Source organism: Arachis duranensis, chromosome 2, assembly GCF_000817695.3.
Source record: "Arachis duranensis cultivar V14167 chromosome 2, aradu.V14167.gnm2.J7QH, whole genome shotgun sequence".
NCBI classification, from domain to species: Eukaryota; Viridiplantae; Streptophyta; class Magnoliopsida; order Fabales; family Fabaceae; genus Arachis; species Arachis duranensis.
In genome coordinates, this window is record NC_029773.3 from 2,877,654 (window position 1) to 2,903,311 (window position 25,658).

General features: G+C 30.3%; 3 protein-coding genes across 3 annotated transcripts; 2 read left to right on the forward strand and 1 right to left on the reverse strand.

Annotated features, from left to right (window-relative positions):
* The first annotated feature begins 394 nt into the window (after positions 1–394).
* Positions 395–6,380, forward strand: LOC107472788 (uncharacterized). The gene is made up of 14 exons (XM_016092322.3): positions 395–1,279; positions 1,524–1,610; positions 2,012–2,121; positions 2,263–2,313; positions 2,495–2,666; positions 2,863–3,183; positions 3,267–3,470; positions 3,651–4,136; positions 4,230–4,439; positions 4,558–4,743; positions 4,898–5,061; positions 5,149–5,301; positions 5,388–5,466; positions 5,567–6,380. Exons 1-14 carry the CDS (start codon positions 842–844, stop codon positions 6,017–6,019), a joined length of 3,114 nt encoding a protein of 1,037 aa, XP_015947808.1. The 5' UTR covers positions 395–841; the 3' UTR covers positions 6,020–6,380.
* A 607-nt stretch (positions 6,381–6,987) lies between these two features.
* LOC107472789 (basic endochitinase-like) lies at positions 6,988–8,901 on the reverse strand. Its single transcript, XM_016092323.3, has 2 exons — positions 8,470–8,901; positions 6,988–7,743 (listed from the first exon to the last, which is right to left on the reverse strand). The coding sequence occupies exons 1-2, from the start codon at positions 8,889–8,891 to the stop codon at positions 7,251–7,253; spliced, it is 915 nt and encodes a 304-aa protein (XP_015947809.1). The 5' UTR covers positions 8,892–8,901; the 3' UTR covers positions 6,988–7,250.
* A 14,007-nt stretch (positions 8,902–22,908) lies between these two features.
* Positions 22,909–25,070, forward strand: LOC107472792 (cyclin-dependent kinase F-1). The gene is made up of 2 exons (XM_016092327.3): positions 22,909–23,606; positions 23,938–25,070. Exons 1-2 carry the CDS (start codon positions 23,124–23,126, stop codon positions 24,817–24,819), a joined length of 1,365 nt encoding a protein of 454 aa, XP_015947813.1. The 5' UTR covers positions 22,909–23,123; the 3' UTR covers positions 24,820–25,070.
* Positions 25,071–25,658: the final 588 nt, after the last annotated feature.

The window sequence follows — 25,658 nt, forward strand, 5'->3', positions numbered from 1 at the left end:
TGGGCATCAATTTCTGCTGACAATTTTGCCGGTGGCTTGGCAAGATCACTGTACTACTCAGGAAAAAAAAAAAAACCAAATAGGAAAAAAAATCCTAATAATGAGTTAATGAAATCACATTTTTTCATTTTTCACATTTTTCTCCCACGTAAAGTAAAATCACCTCACGTGCAAGTACAGCTATGCACGCGCGTGTACACCCGCCACCTCAGTTTAACGCGTGTGTGAGACATTATCACCCAAAAATTTAGCACACTTAACCATTTCAGACCAAAAAACACAACAAAAATGAGCAATTTTTAACACTTTTATTTTTATTTTTTTATTTCTAACTAAATAAAATAGATTTTCTTTTTCTTTTCCAAGTCTTATGGTCACTGTTTAAGGCTTCATTGTCTCTATAGCGTGTGCATCCATCTTTCTCTATTCTTCAACGCTAAATCTTTTGTTTCTTTCTTTCTTCTTCTTCTTCTCACTAATTCACTGAAAAACACTGTTCAGCAACACTCACTCTCCTTCACCATCAGCAAAATCCCCATCAAAAAACCAAATCACACTTTTTTGTTTTTCTTCCCAATTGGGTCAATTTTTTTGGCTATTGCTTAACACCCCATTATATCTCTTCGCCTTTTTCTTGAATTCAAATCTCAAAGTTTGAGTCTTTTTCAGCTTCTTTCACTGTCTCTGAGCTATTTGTTTGAACCTCGTTGAAGATTCCCAGCTGGAGCACCCTTGTTTGCATGCATTATTTTTAGTTTTGGGGGGTCAAAGTTTGAAGCTTTGTTTTTTTTTTCTTTTTCTGTTTGTGTTATTTGATGTGCCCCAATTGATGGGACTATAAATGGGTTCTTTAGAATCCGGAATCCCATTGAAGAAAGGGAGCTTGTTCGGTAACAATCAAGCAAACAGTAGAAAAGAGAAGCACCCTTTATTCTTGAGGTTCAGATCGAGCTTCTCAAGGTTGCTTTTCAAGAAGTTTGATTACGTGCAATGGATTTGCACAGTGGTGGTGTTTCTGTGCCTTGTGGTTGTGTTTCAGATGTTCCTTCCTGGCTCTGTGGTGGAAAAATCAGAGGACAATTTGATGAGGGATGTGAAGAATCTGCATCACAATCATAAGGACTTAGATAATTTTGCATTGGACATTGTTGGAGATGATGCTGTTTTTGTGCCAAAGATTTTGGAGAGGTTTAGAAGAGGTGGTGGTGATGGTAGGGAAGTGAATCTGCTCAACCAAACGGTGCGGCATTTCGGGTGGCGAAAGCCACAGCTGGCACTGGTTAGTTCACCTAACTTTCACTCGGTGAAGAAAGTGTGTATGAATGTGTATCTATTGATTTTAGTTTGGAGTAAGAAAGGTCTATTTTTAGGTTAATTTTGAGCTAATTCAGCGGAAGCAAGTTGTTACTGGTTAGCTTAGCATGTGGTTTTGTACAAAGTTATAACTGTTTAAGTTGAAATGAGGTTATTATTAGTTAAACTTTAATACTTTTAGATGTTAATAACTTTGATTTCCTTTGAAGGTATTTGGAGAACTATTGGTGGATTCACAGCAATTGCTTATGGTAACAATTGGAGCTGCTTTGGTGGAGATTGGTTATGAAATTCAGGTACATTTTATTATTCATTCTCTTTCCGGACTTCAACTGAAAAAGAAATCTTGAATTTAGACAATTTAAGAAAGGAACCAGAAAAGGTTTAATCTTAGTTATTAGTTTTGAATGCCTTGATGGATGAGTAAGATACCCTTGCCATGCTAGAGTAGTGTTTTAAAATAAAATCAGGCATGTGCACTTAGAATTGTATATGGGGATTTTGTTTCTTCAATTGGAATTGTGGTTTTAGCTCATAGATTATTAGTATAATCAGGCTGCTGAGAATAAATTATTAGTTTAAACTTATCAATTGACATTATAAAATTCCGAAAAAAAGGTGTTAACCTCATAGCTATTTTAGGATTTGTTTCTTCAATTGGTATTGTGGTTTAGCACAAGTATTCTCTGTTTTTCAGGTATTTTCACTTAAAGATGGACCAGCACGCTTTGCATGGATAAATTTAAGAGTTCCAGTTACTGTCATTCAAAAATGTGACAAGTCATATAATCCTATGGACTGGCTAAAGTATGATCATTATTTATTTATTGTTATTTACTTTTGTTTAGACTCTAGACTAAGCAATTTTTATGGTTTTAAGAACTTCCTAAACAAGTCTCTATTATACAAAACCGGTTTAGCTTCCTAAACAATGTCTGTCCTTTGCAGCTTTAATGGCATAATTGTGAGCTCTCTTGAAGCCAAGTATGCCTTTTCTTGGTAAGATTTTTCTTCTTATTTTCATAAGGCTAAGATTTTGCTCTCCGACTTTGCACGTAGCATTTTATTATTTTTATGTATCAAGCAATGACTTAGTGAATACATGTTTGCTGATTGTGTTTGTGGTTTTATCATGAAAATCCTTTTACTCAAGTAACCCGAATGATTTTAGTTGTTACAGTTTTTTGCAGGAGCCTTTCAAGTCGTTGCCTCTTTTATGGGTTGTTCATGAAAATGCACTTGCTTATCGGTCAAGGCAATATGTTGCCAATGGGCAAACTGAACTATTGAATGATTGGAGCAGAGTTTTCAACCGGTCAACAGTTGTTGTCTTCCCAAACTATGTCTTGCCGGTAATATGTATGCGACAAGTTACATTTGTATTTATCATTGAAAAATTCATAGATAGGCACAGATTTAACAACTTATGCTTAGAGACACTCACAAAAAGTGGCGGGATTCATAAACAAGTAGCTTTTTTGTCTATCGTCTTTCGAATGTTATTGTGTTGAGACCTAAACTAGCTGTTGGCAACTAATAATTTGACAGATGATTTACTCCACATTTGATGCTGGGAATTTTTATGTCATTCCCGGTTCACCCGCCGAATCAATAGACGCAGATGCATATATGTCCTTGCAGAAAGATGACTTGCGCATCAAGTTGGGTTATGGCTCAGAAGATGTAATTATTGCAATTGTGGGGAGTCAATTGATGTACAAGGGCATGTGGTTGGGGCATGCCATTGTTTTGGAGGCTTTATTACCTCTTCTTTCGGATTTCCCTTTAAGCAAAGATAATTCGAGTGCGCAACTACGGATCATCGTTCATAGCATGGAGTTATCAAGCAACTACAGTGTGGCGCTCGAGGTATGCATCCTATTTTCTCTATGTTTGTTAAATAAATAATGTAAAGCTTCTTATCTTATATTTTCATATTTTGTTTGTTTTAGACCATGGCAAGTAGCTTGAAATATCCAAGAGGCATTATAGAGTACATAGCCGGAGATTCAAATGTTGATTCTGTTCTTGGCACTTCGGATGTTGTTATATATGGTTCTTTCCTTGAAGAGCAGTCTTTTCCAGAGATTTTAGTAAAAGCCATGTGCTTTGAGAAACCAATTATTGCTCCTGATATTCCGATGATCAGAAAATATGTATGTCTAATGTCCCTGATCTTTTCCTGTAACAGCATCTATATTCTATAATAACTTCAAAGCATCTAAAATCTGACACTTTTTTTTAAATAAAAAAATCAACAAATTGAGTTTAAGAATTTCATATATATAATATATATATTTCTAATGAAATCACCAACCATTTTGTCAACATCATAGGTTGATGACAGGGTAAATGGCTATCTTTTCCCTCTGGATAATAGTAAAGTTCTGAGACAAATTATGCTGGAAGTGATCTCGAAAGGGAAAGTATCACCGATGGCTCGTAACATTGCCTCAATTGGAAGAAGGGCAGGAAAGAACCTTATGGTCTCAGAAGCTATTGAGGGATATGCAACTTTACTTCAGAATATTCTCCGGCTTCCATCAGAGGTTGCTCCTCCCAAGGCCGTTTCGGAAATATCCCCCAGTGTTAAAGAACAATGGCAGTGGCATTTATTTGAGGCACTTCCAAATTTGACTTACCAAAACAGGACATTAATAAGTAACACGTTTTTAGATAGATATGAGGAGCAGTGGAATCATTCTCAAAAAAATAGATCCATTAGTGCAGTTGCAGCTAATGATTTGTTTGTATATAGCATATGGGAAGAAGAAAGGAATATGCAGATGGCCCTTATGAAAAAAAGAAGAGAGGATGAAGAGGTAAGTTCATTGAATCTTTCGACTCATATAATTATGGTATTTCCTTTTGGAAGGTTGGTGTGTCAAACTTAAATATGTTGAGTTTTGATGCAGCTGAAGGATAGAACAGAACAGTCACACGGGACATGGGAGGATGTATATAAAAGTGCTAAGAAGGCTGATAGATTGAAGAATGATTTGCATGAAAGGGAAGAAGGAGAGCTCGAGCGGACAGGACAACCGTTATGCATTTATGAACCTTATTTTGGCGAAGGATCCTGGCCTTTTCTGCATAAAAAATCTCTCTATCGAGGAGTTGGCCTGGTATGTTGCATGCATGTATCAATAGTAGAGTCCTTTATCAAGTGTTGTGGTAGAAATTGTTAGTAGAGTGATAATATGGTAATGCAATTCTTGCTAACTTGAAGTTAATTGTTTGCAGTCTAAAGGCCGAAGACCCGGTAAAGATGATATCGAAGCACCATCTCGACTTCCGCTACTTAATAATGGTTACTACCGAGACATACTTGGTGAACATGGAGCCTTCTTTGCAATTGCAAACAGGATTGATCGAATACACAAAAATGCTTGGATTGGATTTCAGTCATGGAGAGCAACTGCAAGGAAGGTATATGGTTCATGGTTGTCTTTCATACCTCATTTACCTCTCCTGATTCACTTTTCGAACTCCGGATATAGATATCAGTTAAAGTAAATTCATGTTATTCTTTATATCCTCATCAAGCATACTAAGGTAGAGGTTATGATGCTGATTTTAACAGGCATCATTGTCCAAAACTGCTGAAAATGCATTATTAGATGCTATCCAATCCAAAAGGTATGGAGATACACTATATTTCTGGGTGCGCATGGATACAGATCCGCGAAACCCTTTGAAGAAGGACTTTTGGTCATTCTGTGATGCCATTAATGCAGGAAATTGCAAGTAAGGTCATTTTTACTCATTAATGCAACTCACCAACTTTTATATTTTCAGTGACATATCTTGATTTTCTTGCCTGTGTGTTGTAAGGTTCACCTTCTCGGAAGCCATGAGGCGAATGTATGGGTTAAAAGACGATATGGAGTCTCTGCCGCCGATGCCTGAAGATGGTGACACCTGGTCCGTCATGCACAGCTGGGCTTTACCTACAAGATCTTTTCTAGAATTTGTCATGTTCTCTAGGTATGCTTGGTTTCTCTAATCCAAGGTTAAAAGATCATCATTGTAACTTGTTCAACAGGTAAATAATTGATCTATTGTTTTTGCAGAATGTTTGTTGATGCATTGGATTCACAGATGTATGATGAGCACCATTTGACCGGAAGGTGTCCTTTGAGTTTGTCGAAAGTAACTTTCTTTACCATGGTTTGATTTGTAGTTAGTTTCATGGTAGTTTGGATTTGTTGCCCCATTATTAACCGAATTCATGAACACATGAAACTTGTAGGACAAGCATTGTTATTCTCGGCTTCTCGAGCTACTCGTGAATGTCTGGGCTTACCATAGTGCACGGAGGATGGTATTCGTGAACCCAGAAACCGGTCAAATGCTGGAACAGCACAAGTTCAAGAGCCGTAGAGGTCAAATGTGGATCAAATGGTTCTCATACAGCACACTCAAGAGCATGGATGAGGACCTAGCCGAGTTATCGGAGTCCGAGGACCCAAGCAGGCATTGGTTGTGGCCGTCTACAGGCGAAGTATTCTGGCAAGGTGTACTAGAGAGGGAGCGAAACTTGCGGCACAAGGAGAAGGAAAAGAGGAAGCAGAAGAGTATAGAAAAGCTAAACAGAATGAGGCGGCGGAAACGGCAACAAGTAATCGGAAAATATGTTAAGCCGCCACCGGAATGGGAGGAGGAGAACTCTAATTCAACTATGCTTGGAGTAGAAGCAACATGATTCTACAATATTTCAAGGCTTCAATTTTATAAAGTAGAGACCCTGATATAAAATTCTTTTCTTCTTTTTGTAATTTTAATATATCATTCTTCTCATTCAGAAAAAAGGATGCAACAAATTGGGTATGAAGGTTGTGTATGGAAAAACATGCATATGCATCCTTTTTTGTTAGTCATTGAGGCTGATACAATAGGGTAATATGTAAAGTGGCCTAATATTTTTTGGTTTCTTTTTCATTTTTAGTTCCATTCTTTTGGGGTGATAGATTTGTTTAGAGAAAAAGTGTGGGATGTTGTAATCTTGATAGCATTTGTTCAATCTTAATGAAATTAACTTGTGGCATGTTTAACAATTCACAAAACCATGTTCTTATGTTAATTATACAACTAATAATTCTGTGTGTTCAATTGAGTTAAGCTGTTCCAAGAATTACTTATAGCAGAATTGTGATGGTTTAATCAATCATTACATTAGTTGAGTTAGAATTTAGAAAACAATAGTTTTATTTTTTAAAATTTTGTTTTTAAGGGGAGGGGGAAAAAGTAGTTTTCAAAATAAAATCATGTTTGAATAACTTTTGTGCAATTGAATTAAAAACAAAATTAGAAAAACCTTTGTTGTTGTAGGTTAAATAAACTTAAGCTAATCTCTGGGCATTATCCATTAACTATTGTGTTAATTTTTTTTTTCCACATATCCAAATAAAACAAAAATTTGAAATTATTTTTAAGCAAAGTATAAAACTTATTATTATATACTGAAATAATTTTAATCAACCTCTAGTTCTTGAGACACACCAACCATGTGTGATGTGTGTGTCTCTTCCTAAGAAGCATATAAAAATCAATATTCTTTTTATATTACCATTTTTATCTCTAATAAGAAGTATTTTGTTATGAATCTCATATGATTAACTGACTATAGAAGCATGCATTATATATTTTCACATAAACACTGGATTTAGTAATTTTTAGCAAAATAAGAGTACACAAGATGATATATAAATACTTGAAAGCAAGATGCCCTAACTCATACTAATAAAGGGCAAATTTAAGCTTTAATTATGTTTGGTATACTAGTGAGGAACATATAATTTTAACTTAGACAGCATCTTAAATCCTAATTATATTAAACCACTCCTAAGAATTGGTATTTATTTAAACTTTAATAATTAACTACTAGCGTCTTATCGGACATATAGAATGTCTGTTATGTCCGATAAGACGCTTATTTATTCATTAACACTATCATGTATTTTGGCACTAAATCCACTATTTTTGTCCAGTCCTCTATTCCACAGCATGACTCCTCCATACTTGGGCGATTTCTTGACAAAAGGCAAAACTTTATTTAAGACTGTCTCCGGCGGCACATAACCGGTGTCACTGCCAGCCGGCATGGCGAGGAGGCCAACATAGAACTTGTGAGCTTTTATGGTTTTAGTCCACTTATTCCAGCTTCTTCGGAAGTGGTTTGAGGCAACTTGGCAATCAGGGTTGTTGTAGAACTGAATGAAGACAAAGTCGAAATGAACTTTGGAGAGTGCTGGATTTTGGTTATGATCAGGGAATGGACATTGTGGTGCAGCACTTAGGTAGAACTTTCTTTTCTTCTTGTCCATGTGTTCTCTTAGCTTCATAGCTAGCACTGCATAGTTTTCTGGGTCTCCACGATTCCCTTCTATGTCAAAGTCAATTCCATCCAATATAGCATCACCAAATGGCCTTGTTTTATTAGAAATAATCACAACTATACCATGTTAGATAAAATTATATTGCCTAAACTAGCATGGAGACTGACAAAATGTTATTTTACTTAAAGTTGATAGTTGTAAACCGTAAAATAATTTAACATATTTTATTAAATTATTATCTAACAATTCTCACATGTTAATTTAATATATTTAATTAAATTGTCATTTACATGTGAGTTTTCATAAAACTACACTTAATTAGGATCTAAGTTGATCTTCTAAAAACTTGTTTGGACCTGTTTTCAAAAAAGATATTTTTTTTAATGATATTTTTTTAAAAGATCTTTTACAAAGATAAAAGTGATTTTATATTCAGATATCTCATGTAAAAAGATTTGTTTATCTATCAATTATGTTTGAGTTAAATAAGATAAAAATACTTTTTGTTCATTTATTATGTGAAAAATATATTTTTTTAAAAAAAATAGATCCTTTAGAAAAAGATGTAAATTATAGTTTCTCCAAAAAGATATTTTTTATTTTTCTAGTATTTTTATTTTTACTATTAGAAATTTGTCAAACACACTACAAAATAAAAAAAAAATCTGTTTTTTTATCGATTTAATGTCACCCAAACAAGCACTAAGTATTAAAATGTTAAAATTTAAAGCTAAAATAAAATAAGATACACAATAATTGATTTAATAACTAATTTTAAGGATGCACATATATATTTTTTAGCTTTTGAGTTACATACCTTTGGCTTGATTGTCCCCCCAAAAAGTTATTCCATAAGTAATCCGCTAAACGGTTAGCATGATGAGCAGATGATAATCGATAGCCTTCACTAGCACCTCCAATTGAGAGCAAGACACTGACATTTTTACTTTGGCAATTTTTTATGCCTTTGCCCACTTTTTTGTGGCAATTAGGAACATTGTTACAGTGACTTGCTAGATTCACATGGGGTGGTCTATTGCGATTCCCAAATTTACTTAGGAATGCTATGTTGACAATTTGATAAAGTCCTGAGTTACATGCTTCTGATAATGTTCCTTCATGAAGTTGTTCATCACCTTGGCCCCAGTAAGTAACAATACCACAATTTGCAGTGGAAAATAACACAAGGGGAATTAGAAGGAATAAGAGAGATGAAAAGTGTGATGGTTTATTCTCCATGTTTTGTGTTCTTTTGGTTGGTGCGGTTTGGGATGACTTAGTGCATGCCAATTTATAGGACATTTGAATTGTTTTTGACATAGAAATACAAATAAAAACAAACACAACATTTTAAAGAATATTTAAATTATTAAGTAAATCCCCTTTTCCGGTCCCTAACCAAAGACTTGACGTCGCTGACCATTAAAAAATAATAATGCAGTCCTTATTCATTCTATTTATGTGATCAAAAGGACCTCTTGTTGATTTTTGGGTAAAAAGTAATCAGAAGAGCTTAATGGTCAGGAAGCGCTGAAAAAGCCTTTCGATCCCATTGAGAGAATGGATAAGGACCGCGTTATTATTTTCTAATGGTTAGGGAGCGTTAGGTCTTTTTCTTAAATGGTTAGGGATCGGAGAGGAATTTTACTCTAAATTATTAGTCGAATGTTTATATTGCTAATTAAAAAAAATAATTTTAAAAAATACAAACAACAAATAAGATTATAAAAAATCTAAAAATATGACAAAAATAACTAGATATTAAGTATATATTTACAAAAGGATTTTAGAAATCAGATTTTTTATGTGGTCTTTTTAAGTATTATTAGAAAAAAAGAATATATTTTTATTTTTAAAATTTGATATTTTACACCAAGTGAATTTAATTTTTTTTTGTGAATGACTAATTTTTTAAGAAAATTAAAAAATCTATAGATCCAATTTTATTTTGATATTTTGCGTTCACCTTCTTAATAGTTATACAAATATTTTTCAAAAAATTCAGATCAAATAAATAAGTTATTTGTTAAATACAAAAGTTATTTGATACTAATAAAAATATAATATTTTTATAATTTTTTAAATTATTTTAAGATTTATTATTATCATTCATATTTTTCGAAGTTGTTTTCATGAACTTTCAGTATTATTTTAATAGTTTATTTCTCTATAAATTTTTGTTTCAAAGATCAAAAAGATATTGTTCAATAATAGTCATTACGTTTAGCATTATAGGAATTAGTAATCTCACACTTCTATTTATGATGTTTAAAAAAGAGTTAATTAGTATGTTGATAGTTTAAAATTAAGTTGTACAGTCAATTATAAATTTAAGGATATACATAAACGACTAAGCACGCAGTAAGTAAATAATAGAAGAATATGGTAATTAACTATTGAGATGATATAGTATAAAAATTTATACAGGCATGTAATATAAATAAATTAATCCTTAAAAATAACACAAAAATGGCAAATACATAATTTTTAATATTTAAAATAAATAATAAATAATATTTTTTGTCCTTATAATTCTTTTTTCTTTTAAATGTAGACTTATTTATACTTGTTAGGAAAAGTGGAAACAAAAGATTGAAGTAACTTATAAAGAGAAATTCCATTGTGTGTTGGAGTATATCTATATTCTGAAATTATTTATATCCACTTTTTTTAATTTTTTATATAATTCTCAAATAATATTATCAACAAATATAAATATGTATGAATTTTGACAGAACATGCATAGGTTGTAATTAGATATTACATCTAAAATATAAATGTAAAGATGAATAAATTGAAATAGAAAAATAGAGATATATTTTTGTTTCAAATTTTAGAAATATTCACAAATACCACTACAAGGGATACGGAGGATATCGGCCAAAAATTATCAGCTGTTAATCCAACTGCCGCAAATATCAGAGATAACACCAATTGACATCCATGTGCCGCAGCATTTGATTGATTAGCGGCTACTGCATGATGAACCGCCGGTAATGTATTTTTTATCTTATAACCAACACTTTCCTCACAGTTGTAGAAATTCACGAACTCATATGGTAGTGCGTGAAACCCTGATGTTGCTGCTCCACCATGCGGTACTGTTGCCCATCCATCCTCCTCTTTCCAGCGTCGACCTTTCGCCACTCCTCCACAGTGCGTGAAACCCCTACTACTTCTTCTACAGTGCGCGAAATCCCTAATTTCTGCTCCATCTTACGCCTTTGTGTGGTTGTGGAGTCGCGCGGCTGCCATGCATCCGTCCTTCTCTCCTCGGTGTCGACCATTCGCCTCTCCTTCATAGTGCGTGAAAACCATGCTTCCTCCTCCATGGTACGCGAAATTCTCAATCCCTAAAATCTAATTCTCTTTTACTTCTCCACTTACTTTCATCACAAAAAAATGGAATATGAGTTAATTCTTTGATGAACAGGTACCATGTCGTAGAGCTCATTTTTGGGTTATGATAATTGTTTGAAATTTTTTCAATTATTACTAGTGAATACAATAAACATTGCTGATACTAAAACTAAATAAAAACTTTAGTTAGCAGTGTATTGCAATTGGCATTCCCTTTCATGTCTATAATGCATTTTGATTTATAGGTTTAACCTCTTCTCGGCCCTATGCTTTTGATCTTTCTACTATCTTCCTAAATCATGTTTGGTCTCTTTTAGTATTCTGTCTACATGGTTTGATTGAGTATGTTGTGTCTATCAAGTAACTTATTATCACTTTTTTTTTTTATTGGAAGAAAGGAAACTCCATTGGCAGATGATCAGGAGATCTACAATAGGCTAACTCGGTGGGAGCAAATAGATAATGAAAAGCAGCTCACTCGCAACAGGAAGTCGGTCAATGGTTCGTTTAATTGATTCAGTTTTAGCGGCAGTTTTAAACCGCCTCTAAATTATCTACCGCAAAATAGTGAAACAGCGTCGGTTATACCAGCGATTGCTGGAAACCGCCGCTAAAACATTTGCCCGCGCCACTATCCAGGACAATTCACTCAACCGCTGGAATTGGTTTTTGCGACAATTTAAAACCGGCGCTAATCACACCAAAAACCGCCGCAATTCTCCGCCTCTCTTGTAGTGTACAAAAAATGTGTCTCTAATTCTGTATCTATTCGTAATATTTAAAAAAGAAACTAATATAATCTCACAATCATTTTTAAATATTTGATTTCATTTTATTTTGTCACATAATAATTTTTTTAAGTGAAATAACTTTTATTTTTGCATTATGTCATAAAATTTTTATTATATTTTTATCTCCTCATAATTTCTATCCTTATGTAATGTCATAAAATTCTTTTCTAATATTATGTCTCTTTAATAGTTATAATTGAGTTCTAATATTTATTTTATTCTCTAATATAATCATTTTTCATTATCTTTTCATTGTAAAATTGATGTTTAACTCTAGTTTTTCATTATTTTTACTCTTTATCTTTATATAGAATATTCTATACTTTCAATATTAATGTTATTGTTAATTATTTTTAACAGCTATAAATTGAGTCAAAATCTAATTCATTCTCCTTTTTTATATTCACTCCTTATATTTAATATATATAAATCAACATTTATTTTACATATTTTTTTTATTTTTTACGCCACTTTTACTATTCACTAATTTTTTGCACAATTATACGAAGAATTTAATTGATGACTATAGCTTTTATTTTTATTTTTTTAGTTTGCTGAACTTATATACTAAATGAATGTGTACTTGTATTCGTTAATTTTCTATTTTTTATATAACTGTACATATTAGTTATATAAAAATTAAAAAATTAAACACTATTTTCAATTATTAAAATATTAATTATATTTATATTTATTAATTTATCTCTAAATATTATAATATTTTAAATTTATACTAGATAATATAATTAATTTAACTCTTTGTTGTGTATCGTGTACTGATTTAAACTATATTCTTTAGTCGACAATATAATAATCAACGCGTACGTAGGTTTTACTGACAAAAAATAAATAATGAGGACAAGATATTAATTCGACAAAGACTAATTCAGATTCGGACAAAGATAAGATAATTATTTAAGTGTCTACTCTTATTAAATAACTTGTTACATATGGGCCAAATGTTTTAAGTCATTTAATATAGTCTATATTCATGTTGTTAGAGATATAATTTATATATTTTTTTTATTAGTTTAAATTTTAAAAAATAATTTTATAATATAATATCAAAAATTTTATATTTAATAAATTTAAAATTTGATTATTACTGAAAAAAAATAGTATAAGATAAATAAAAATATCTATAAAAAATTTAAACAAAATCAAATGAAATTTTACTTGAAAAGACATGTTTGCATAATTATTTTTGTGTCTCATACACTATTTGACTTAACAGGTCAATTTATTATAAGTTTATAACTAATAATAACTCCCGTTGCTATCTATTTATTTTTTTTAACCAATGATATATCTATATTCAACACACTACGAACGTGCAACGACCCTCCACACTACCATCTACGAATTATTTATTGTTAATTTTTAAAAAATATTTATTATGAATAAAAATTAATAATATTGTGATAATAAGAGAGTTTCGCTGCCTTATAACTCCAACTTCAATTCGAGTGGTTCATTTTTATTTTTTATTTTTTGCCATTAAATTAAAGAAATCCACTGATGGAATAAAATTTCATAGAAGCTTTCCGAGTTTGATGAGGTCTGGCTATTTTATGTATTTTATGTAGGTTGCATTATATGAAGAGTCAACAGTCAACACCAATAGACAAATTATATACGAGTTAAGGGTTAATAGTAAAATTAATTTTAAGAAAATCGAATATTTTTTAAATTTATTCTTTTGAAAAATTTATCAACTAAATTGGTCTTTAATTTTTAAATTATAAATTAATTATATTCGTCTTTCAATGTCACTCCATTAATAATTTCTATTAATTATTAATGATATAAAATGTTAATTGACAATATATATAACATCTAACATGTCTAATTAGATATCGATTAAATATATTTATAAAAATTTATCAATTTAGTTGCTAAGATATATTGACATTATAATTTATATAATTAGAAAAAGAGACTAAATTAATAGAGATTTTGATGAATATATTTAATCAGTATTTAATTGAAATATTAGCTATTACATATGCTGTCAGAATGTCAGTTAATATTTTATATCCTTAATTATTGACAAAAATTATTAATAAAGTAATTAGAAGATAACTATGATTAATTTATAATCTTTAAAAAACTATTTTGATTGATAAAATTTTTTAAAAATAAATTTAAAAAATACTCTATTTTTTAAAAATTAATTTGACTATTAATCTTATAAATTTAATTTTATATACATAATTTATTTAGCCATAATTCATTGTCACTTTTCCTGCCAAACATACTTAGGAAAAGGGATGTGAGTTTAAATAAAAAGTATGGCACAGACCAAACAGTTTTGTGCTCAAGGATTTGAAGGTGATGACTTAAGTGTCTTTTTTTTTTAAATAATATTTTTTAATTTGATAAAATAAAGATTAATTTATTATATATTTAAAGATCTATATCACTGACTAATAAATTTATTATTTAAACAGATGAGTAAATCAATCATTTAAAGAACCTAAATTAATTTTATGACTTAATTGTATAAGAAGAAATTAAGTCTGTTTTGTGATACATTTGATTACCGTTTTATTTATATTATTATATAGCAAATTAGTGGTAGAAATGCAAATCAATTATGGTAACACTAGGAAACAAATTAGTAAAACTTGTGATTACGTGTAATGATTTAAAAAACTTATATGATTTTATAGTATATTTATTATTTCTTATTATAATATTTAAAAATAAACAAAACAATAGGATGAATGATTATTGTTAGAAACAAGAGACTGAGAGAGTAATTTAAAAAGTGTATTATTGAGTTGTGATAAAAAATACAATATACAAGAGGTATTTATAAGTGATAAATGAATCAAAGTAATAAAGACGTAATCTTCTATAATAAATATTCAAATATACTAAATAATACTAATTGATCCTAATTATATTCTAACATCCTCCCTCAAACTCAAAGTTTGAAACTTATTTAAAAATTAATATCACGAAATAAAAAAATGCATAAACGAATAGAACGAGTGCAGATGGAACTGTCAGAAGAAAGCGCAGATGGAACTGCCGTTTGTCTGAAGGAAGCACAGACGGAACTGCTACTTACTGAAGGAAGCGCAGACGGAACAACCACAAGGAAACACAAACGAAATGCAGACGGAACTGCCACAAGAGAACACAAACGAAAATGCCACAAGAAGACGCAGATATAATTGCCACGAGAGAACGCAGACAGAACTGTCACGAGAGAACGAAAATTATATGATTTTTTCATGAGAATAGGTAAGCAGCGGATGACAAAGTAGTCTGAGAGAGTAATCTAAAAAGTGTATTATTGAGTTGTGATCAAAAGTACAATATACAAGAGGTATTTCTAGGTGCTAAATGAATTAAAATAATAAAGACGTAATCTCCTATAATAAATATTCAGATATAATAAATAATATTAATTGATCCTAATTATATTCTAACAATTATAAATATTTTTAAAATACTGTTTTTACACATATTCTAAAATATACAAATATATTATTTCTTCGTGCAATTTGGGCAAGAAAAAGTGGGTTACTTCTTTATCTCTTTTGGTGGGTTGTGCACTTGTGTGGAAATTTCAAATTAAGGGTAGCAAATAAATGGGAAAATTTTGAAGGTGAAGTTGACACAATGTTTCTACATTTTTGGCAAAAATTTATTACATTCATCTCCACTAAGTTTATGTAAATTTTCTGGTCTGTACATAAGCTCAGTCTTCTCTAATTCCGTAATATACACGAATATTATATATATTCATATAAGTTCTCTTAACATATTTACAGATTAAGAAGACTTTTAAATTTATCTTGAGAAAATAACACATCTATATAAATTTAGAAATAAAAAAGATCAGCTTTGTTTCTATTCTAATTTTTAAAAATTTTTGTGATTGAATATTATGTCTCCTTTTAATTTATAGTTTAACATAAAAAATATTTATTTTTGTTTTTAGTTGTAAAACTAATATTTTTTCTATTATATTTAAGTGCCATTTAGTTATTTTTGTAAAAAAGTTCTCTCAACAAATTGGAGAAAATAATATACTTAGAATTCAAACAATTTAGTGCTAACATTATTGTTACCAATTGTTCTAAAAATACTAACTAAGGATTTTAAAAATATTTTTATGAAATTAATCATACTATGTATACATTAAAAATCAGATACTAATAAAATCATTGCTATACATTTCATAAATCTTTTTTATTATACTATTGTAAATAAATTTAATTATTTGTCTATTGTAAATTTAATTATTTTTATTAGTCATTTAACTAAAAATATGTGAATTAATATATATAAATATACATAAATATATAATAATTAATTTAATGATTACTTTTTAATATATATATATATATATTAATTTTATTATAAAAATTTGACACAAATATTAACTTTATTTTTTTTATACATTTAACGATAAAATAATTTTTCATCTATGCTCTTTAAATAATGTCCGAACCCATAAGACACACTTTAAAATTTTCTTTTTCCAATAAATTCACCTTTAATTTGCTCAACACTGTTATAATAGCTTATTGGCCTATCTTTCCTTATTTGGTATTTAAGTGCGTGACAGCGAAGTTAATAAAGATAACAATCTTAATTTTATTCTACAATATAATGAAAATGTTGCCTTATTCAAAGAAGGGAATGGTACTTCTTACATACATGTTTTCATGATCACATTCTTTTTACTATTTTTTTATATATATTTTTTAACACAATTGAATGATTATGGCGCTAAAAAGCCTATTTCTACACATTAGTTGAAATTAAATTGTGTGAAAATATAACAACTTTTGCATTATAAAATGCTCTCAAATCCCATCTTCTCGAAAATGCAACTCAAACATTATTAAAACAATACAGAATTCAATACTACGCAACAAAACATTAGTATAATATCTATTTATTATATATTTAATATATCATAATTAATAAAATTCAATTATATTTTTATGTTATATTATTTATTTTCAATCATTTTTCTATTTTTTTTAAATCTCCAAACTTTTAAATTATGCCACATAGCACTATCTTCTAAAAAATATTAATAAATAAATAAATAATTTAATTACTTTATAACACTTAAATTTATTCTACCTAATATAATTAATTTAACTATTTGTATATGGTGCAAATCTTTATTTTTCTTTTTTTTATTCACAATATTTTTTAATTTAATTAATATTTATTTAAATGAACTAGTAAACTGAGCACTTAGCTAAATTAGGTGTGCAAATCTTAATCTAGTTTCCAATAACATCGAAACACAACTTTAACGTATCGAAACACAACTTTAATGTATTTAGGAATGGTTGACGAGGACTTGGGAAACTGATATTTAAGTCAGGCATATATTTTTGAGAATGAGTCAAATTGCACATGACTCAGACAACTGTTATGCCTACAACTATGGGTTTTTTTTTTTTGGGTAAAAAACGTATATAAGTTAAGGAAAGTTTAAAATTACTTAAATCAGCCAAATAAAATTTTGATACATTATTCTACTAAAGAATAAATTAATATAATTCGAATCAATACAATTCGAATTAGATTTGTATATAATTCGAATTGATATAATTCGAATTACTTGAAAGCATTGACAACACGTAATTCGAATCAATATATCACGAATTATAAACTTAGAGTTCGAATTGTATCAATTCGAATTAGTAGGGAGACGTATTTTGAAGGGAGTTCGAATCAAGTTGATTCGAATTACTCTATTTTCGAAACTAGTAGTAATTCGAAACAATATAATTCGAATTACTCCCTTTTCGTAATAAATTCTAATAAATTTTTTTAATTAATTTATTTAAATTATACTACAAAAAATATTTTATTCAATGCAAAATAATTTTTAAAAAATAGCTTAAAAAATATTTTTTAAATTATTTTGCATACAATAAAATATTTTTTTGTGGTATAATTTAAATAAATTTATTAAAAAATATTCATGAGCTATCAAGGACAGAAGAATATTGTATAAAATTCGAATTGCTCACCGTATAATTTGAATAAGGCTTGGTTTGGTAAAGCTTTTACTTTTTAAGAGTAGCTTATGAAAACTGTCTTTTAAAATACGACTTTTTAAAAGCTACAGCACTTAAAAAAATATAATAAACATATTTATAACGAAGAATAATATTTTTTTTCAAATTTTAGAGACCAATAATTTAAATATTTATTTGATTTACTCTCTATATTAATATAAATAGAGTTATCATTAGTCAATAATAAAACTTGTACTGATACGTCTATTATCCATTTATATATATTGACTCACTTATACAAATCACAAAATATGAGACACATATCTCAAGTAAAATTATATGAAGATTGAGTTAGAATTTGTGAAGGTTAGGTTGAGAAATTAGAAATATACGAGGATTCCAATGGCAATATAATGACAGAAAATATGTGTGGAAAAATAAATAAAATATATTTTTAATTGTTTTGTATGGAATAAAATATTTTTTTTAATTTCTAAATTATTATTGACTATGTAGAGTACTTTATTTAAAATTTGAGTACCTAAGTCATTAGAACATTACAAATTTTTATAGTACTCCTAACATTTTTTAAGTCATTTTTAAAAATTATTTTACATAGAATAAAATATTTTTTGTAGTATAATTTAAATAAATTTATTAAAAAAATTTATTAGAATTTGTTACGAAAAGGGAGTAATTCGAATCAACTTGATTCGAACTCCCTTCAAAGCACCTCTCCCTACTAATTCGAATTGATACAATTCGAACTCCAAGCTTATAATTCGTGACATGTTGATTCGAATTACGTGTTGTCAATGCTTTCAAGTAATTCGAATTATATCAATTCGAATTACATTAATTTGTTCTTTGGTAGAATGATGTATCAGAATTTTGTTTGGCTGATTTAGGTAATTTTAAACTCTCCTTGACTCATATACGTTTTTTACCTTTTTTTTGTTTTTTTGTTTTTTTGCAATTATTATCTACAAATTTTGAGTAATTTGAGGATCCAAAGTTATATAAGTAAGTGATTGGGACATTGTAATATGTTATTATGAGAAATTGAGAATGGATTCTCTCCATTTTTTATTTCACCTAATAGCATAAAAATGGAAGGGTTAATTTGATTTTGTTATTAGTAAAGTATCTCAATTGATGTACAATTTTTTTATTGACCACTTGATTATGTACAAGTACACAGATTTTAGATAATATGGTTTCTTTGATTCAGATTAGACAATAAATTTAGAAGATCAAAGGTCACTATCTGATTATTATGTATATTTAGGGACTAACTTGATCTCATAGTGCTACAAGAAGCAAAACACAATAGCAGATCTTCTATAGAAGTTGAATTTCTAATGCTATTTGTCAAATACTCGTGTGGTTTCTATTTATCCTTTTCAAATATACTTTTGTCAATATTTTGATTTATATTAATAAACTTAAGACATACAATCAAAATATGTGTAAGAATGAATGAGAAAGTTTGGATATTTGACTAAAATCCTAATCATTATCTTAAATATTTTTATATTTATTTTTCTACTCCACCTTGTAATGGAATCCGCTACAGAGACAAGTTGCTCATCAATCATCATCATCTAATCGGGTAATTACTCGTCCAAATACCGGGTTAGAAGAGAATGAGAGTAGGGTTAATCATGCTTTTTATGTGAATCTTTAGGTTGACTCAAGGAGATGACGAACTTTCAATTAGTATCAATTGAATATATAGACCAATGATTGAATATTTGCAAGAGACTCCATTCTCAAGTCATTGTTAGTCCAAGAGATATAAAAATTAGGATTTGATAACATACTTTGAACATTTGTTCAACATCTTATTTATAGTGTTCAAATGGAAGATATCGCAGGGAATATGCTTCGTATGAGTCGGTATATATATGCTCTTTTATTTTTTTTTTCATAGTATCCTTTATTTCGACAAGCTAAGGACTAGTTTGTCGCAAATTTGAACTCTGTCTGCTGCTAACTAATGAATTGCTGTATACATAAGTTGAATTCAAACTTCCAACACTTGCTTAAGCAAACGAGTGAGTTAATCACTCGACCAACCTAAATTGATTAATCACTATGATGTACGGACACTGACATGGACACGAGCGACACGGGACACACCAATACGCGAATTTTAAAATCTCATATGACACGGGATACGCATACATATAAAATATAAATTATTTTTTTAGATAAATCATAATAATATTTTGATATTTTATTCATATTAAAATATAAATTAAAATTTTATTGGACACATGATGATATTTAGGTGTTTTTATGCGTGTTCAAAGAAAATCTTTTATTAAGACATGATTGGACATAACAAATACGCCTGTGGATGAATATCTGTTTAAAATATACCGACACGTAAACACGAGAACTTATTGAAATGTTCTTGTGCTTCATAGATTATGCTCTTAAGAGGGGCGTTCTTATATAGGTCCATCATTTGAGCCCAACTAGGCAGCTAGTCAGTGACATAGGGCAATCTAAGTCTTGGGATAACCTAATACATTTTTTTCTTTTGGGTCTTTTAGATAACACATACAGATTCACCCGCATCAGTACTATTACGGATTCTATAACTTCCTAAGCTGACTCAAGATTCAAACCCTTGAGTGAGCTCTCGAACTACTACTATTTGCTTGGACTTCTCCGAACCCAATTCATTCTGGTCGAGTGCTATCTTCTTTTTGGACTTTGCTTTTGGATCATGGCGTCTAGTGGGTCCTTTTTTATTTGTCCAATCCATTTTGGTTCTCAAAATGTATCAATTTGGGTTTGGAATTTTTTATATTTTTAAAAAAATTCTAATTCTATTACAAAAGAATTCAGTTTTATTTCTAAATAAAAGTATAATTTAGAATGACGCATAATTTTGTTAATTTCAAAATAATTAAATTTTTATTATTATTGATTTTTACTAATTTACCTTTAGATCAAAAGGAGAATAGATAATCCTCCATATATAATTAAAAAGAAAACAAAACCATGAAATGAGATGAAAATAAAAAATAATTTGTCTATGGTATTTTTGGGTATGAGGAATTGGGTTTAGGATATAGAAAGTAATAGTGAACCATTTCTAATGTCGTAAACCCAATTCATTAGTCAAGGAGAAAGTGAAAGAGGGCGACATACGAGGGTTGTCTATTCAATTCGCTGCGGGTAGAGTAAAATAGGATGTAAATTTGTTTGTAAGTATTTTATTCTACTTGCACCTCTAATATATTATATAATATATATAAAAATAATGTATATAGTGAAAAAAGTGAATATTGAACTCACAATCTTCCTCTTATAAAAATTTGAAATAACCACTAAATTAGTCGATAATCATATTATTTGTAATTTTATATTAGATTTTTTTAAGATTTTATTGCTTTTAGTTTTAATTTAAATTTAGTTTTTTAGTTTCTATTTTATTAATATGTAGGAAATTTGGAATGGTTGAATTTTATATTTGTTTAAAAAATTTTTATTTCTCTGTGGATAGGGTAGGGTTTAAAACTTTAGGGTTAAGGTTGAGAGATTCTCAACCACGAATAGGATAAAATAGAATTTAAAAAAAATTTTCAACCGACGAGTAGAATTAGGATAGAGTCCAAATCCTATTCTACCCAATTCATTGCCAGTCCTAATTGCTAGTAGGCTCTAGGTAGCATATATAGTTTAAAATACTAATTCTTTTCTAAGAATATTTTTAACTTTTTTAATATTTCAAACTATAACTATGAGAATAGAATTGAAAATTAAATAATCAGTGATGTATGGTATCTTTTATTTTAAAGGAGTTGAAGAATCTTATAGTATTTAAAGATCAATCTCATAATAATAATAATAATACAATTGAAATTTTAAAGATTAAATTAGTATAATACTTAAATTTCAGAAGTTATATCGAAAATTTAATAAAAAAAAATTTAATCATACAAGCTAAAATAGTAAAAGTGATAATGAGATCTTATTTTTATTTGGAGAAAATATTAAGTTTGATTTATGAAATTTTTATCACACTTTCATTATGTCGCTTTGTATTTTTAATATAGGGTAGAAGGTGGTGTTTTTAAATAAGGTGAAAATTTTGTGTGTTTTTTTTTTAATATGGATATCACAAATCTGAGGGTCAGATTTTGCTGTTTTATTTTATTTTTTTGTTAATAACCATTTGTGGTTTATTTTTTTTTTTTTAAAAAAATACAAATCTGAGGGTCAGATTTGTAACCCTATGAAATCTGACCCTCAAATTTCTTTACTCCCCAAATCTGAGGGTCCGATTTGTTATTCAAAACTAAAAAAAAAAATTAATCCATATTCAAGAAAAACACACCAATGATTTATGACGATGAATTACACACAATTTTTTTTCATATAAAAAAAATTAGCCTCGTTATGTCTCTGACTTACAAAAATTACCAAATAAGTCTCCAACATCACAAAACATGATGTTTTGTTGGTCCTTTTAGTGAACTGACATTAGTGAGATGCTAATGTAGACTATTAGCAGCTACATTGGGGGTATGATATGTAGTGTGACATGGACAATATAACAATATGTTTAAAATAGAATTCTAAATTAATTCTTTGTGCTCGAACCAATTTCATCATAAATTTTAAAACCCTAAATCTCTTAGACTGAGAATCATCTTTGTTCTATTCTTTTCTTTGTCTAAGAATTCTGGGATATGGAAATCATATTCACATTGTTGTTGAATAATGATGGACCATGGAGAGAGAAGTCAAGAAAATTCAGGTAGTGGAAGAAACCAAAAAGCGAGCAATTAGCATTTTCTTTTTTTATTTGTGTAGGGTGATATTTAACTGTATATTATATTATTACAGTCATGTTAAAAAGTCATCATATTTATAGTTATTAATTAATTATTATTAATATTTTTGATAGTATAAAATTATATTTAATAATATAAAATTATATATTTTTTTACAGTTAAATACCGATAAAATTTTAATAAAAGTGTTAGTTTGAGTTTCTCATATTATTATTTTTAATTTAATATTTTGAACATTTAATATTCCTATTTTACCCCTATCACTTCTCTCAAACTCAAACCTAATATCATCTGTTATGGATTTTATCGCAGTCAGTTCATTGTCCCTATCCATCCATCTTCATCCCGACCAGCGCCTTCCACCGCCCCTTCGCCGGCGGCAACAGCCATTTCTCGCGCCAATATGATCACTTACATCGTTTCTCTCTAGATCATCACCCACGTGGCAGTGGCATGAGCGTGGTGGTGAGGGACTAACGTGCACACTGGAGTAACGTCACCATGGATCCTCCATCTAAGAGCTGGAGCATCCACACCAGATCCGAAATAATCGCCAAGTACCAAATCCTGGAGCGCGTTGGCGCCGGAGCTTACGCTGACGTGTACCGCGGCCGACGCCTCTCCGACGATCTAATCGTCGCACTCAAAGAAATCCACGATTACCAGTCCGCGTTTCGCGAAATTGATGCGCTTCAGATTCTCCAGGGTTCTCCAAACGTCGTCGTTTTGCACGAGTACTTTTGGCGCGAAGATGAGGACGCTGTGCTCGTGCTCGAGTACCTAAGGACGGATCTCGCAACCGTTATTGATGACGCGAAGAAGAAGAAGAATGGACTCCCCGTTGGGGAGATTAAGCGGTGGATGATGCAGATCCTATGCGGTGTTGACTCGTGTCACCGGAACATGATCGTGCATCGGGATTTGAAGCCCGGTAATCTGTTGATCGGAGATGATGGAATTCTCAAGTTGGCAGATTTTGGACAGGTAGTTAATTCCGTTTACTTTTTGTTTATCAGCTTAATTACTGATTATGATATCCGATTACAATTTTTTTTTAGTATTACTAGATTCGATTAAGCCTCTAAGAAATGATAAATGATACGAAATTTATGTGGGACAAATTTTCTCCGTAAAGGAATGATGAGGGTGAATTTATGTCACACAATTTGCATGTTTAGGGAATTCGAGTGCAATAAAAGATGATAAATGATTGGAAATTTGTAGTCTAGTCTCAATTAAGTTACTTGTCTTTATTACTACTTATTTTTTCAGTATAGTGAAGGTTTCATGAAATTTTGATTCACTGTGTTTTCAGGCAAGGATACTTGGGGAGCCAGGATTTGATACTTCTGAGGAGAACCCACAAACTTATGAACATGATGGTTCTTCACTCCAAGCAGGGTCTGGAAATCAAGAGCAGGGAACTGTCCTTCGCGAAGAATATTTTAGAGTCTTGGATGAACTGAAAACAAAGAGATCTGCAGAGGACATTGATAAGGATACAAACATTCCTGACGGAAATACCTCCTGTCTTGCAACGTGCACAACAAGTGATATAGATGATGACCCTTTGAAATCTAGCTTTAGTTATGAAGCAAGGGAGGACGAAGGAGAAGAAGCGGGTTGTCTCACGTCGTGCGTCGGAACTCGTTGGTTTAGGGCTCCTGAGCTGCTTTATGGATCCACAAACTATGGTTTAGAAATTGATCTATGGTCTTTGGGATGTATATTTGCAGAGCTCTTAACACTGGATCCCTTATTTCCTGGAACAGCCGATATCGATCAGCTTAGTAGGATTATTAATGTTTTGGGCAACCTCGATGAGAAAGCATGGCCAGGTTGTTCCAAACTTCCCGATTATGGAATAATCTCATTTAGTAAGGTGGAAAACCCTCCTGGGCTTGAAGCTTGCCTGCCCAATCGCTCCCCCGACGAAGTGGCTCTAGTAAAAAAGCTGGTTTGTTACGATCCGGCCAAGAGAGCTACAGCAACGGAGCTACTCCATGACAAGTACTTTAATGAAGAACCTCTTCCTGTTCCGGTTTCAGAGTTGCATGTTCCTCTGAACAGAAAGGGAGAAGATGAAAACTCACCGTGGCATGATTACAATTACATGGGTTCTGATTCTGACCTAGAGGACTTTGGCCCTGTGAATATCACAAAAACTGGTACTGGTTTCTCCATACAGTTTCCATGAACTAAAGAATTTATGGTACATTGTATTCTTCAGATTGCCTCTGCCATACGTGTTGTTCAACTGGTATTTTATTTGCTGAATGTCACCTGGCAAATCTGTGGTAAGAAACTGATATGAATTTTTTTTACCCCCTAGATAATCTCTGCTAGGGATATATTATTGAAAAGTAAGCATAATGGATTGTTTTACAAATGTAACCTTACTTTATGTATTAGAGATTTAGAACATCAATTAAAGACTGAATTTCTGTATGATTGGACTGGGCTTGTATTTTAAATGTCTTCAAGTGGTTAGTAAGGTACTATAGAGAATAGAGGTTGAAATGTGACCTTTGTTCATCACCATCTGCATCTAAATTGACACAGCTCATTCCAGTAAAAGTTTGAGCCTACCACTATAGCGAAATCATTCCATAAGTAATCTGCAACTGACTTGCAATTATCAAGCATCATGATCTTAACAAGTTCTTATCTGACTGCTCAAAGAATTGCATCAACTATGCAATGATTTAGCTGGTTGTTACTTGCTTGGAAAATTAAATTGTCTCATGTAATTTAAAACCGAGTAAACAGCCAATTTTAATTGTAGAAAGAAGATTTAGATTTTGACAAAATTGTCTTAAAAGATACGACAACAATAAAGCCGTATCCCACATTCCCACTAGGTGGAATCGGTTACATAGACCAAATGAACGCTATTAATCTTTGCAAATTGTTTCTTGTATCAAGTGCTAATTCGTTAATGGAGTTGTGTACGTGGCATATTAGCTATTGACATGGAATACAATTTCTCTAGTGAAAAAAGAAAAAATATTATTTGTATATGTGAATAGATATTTC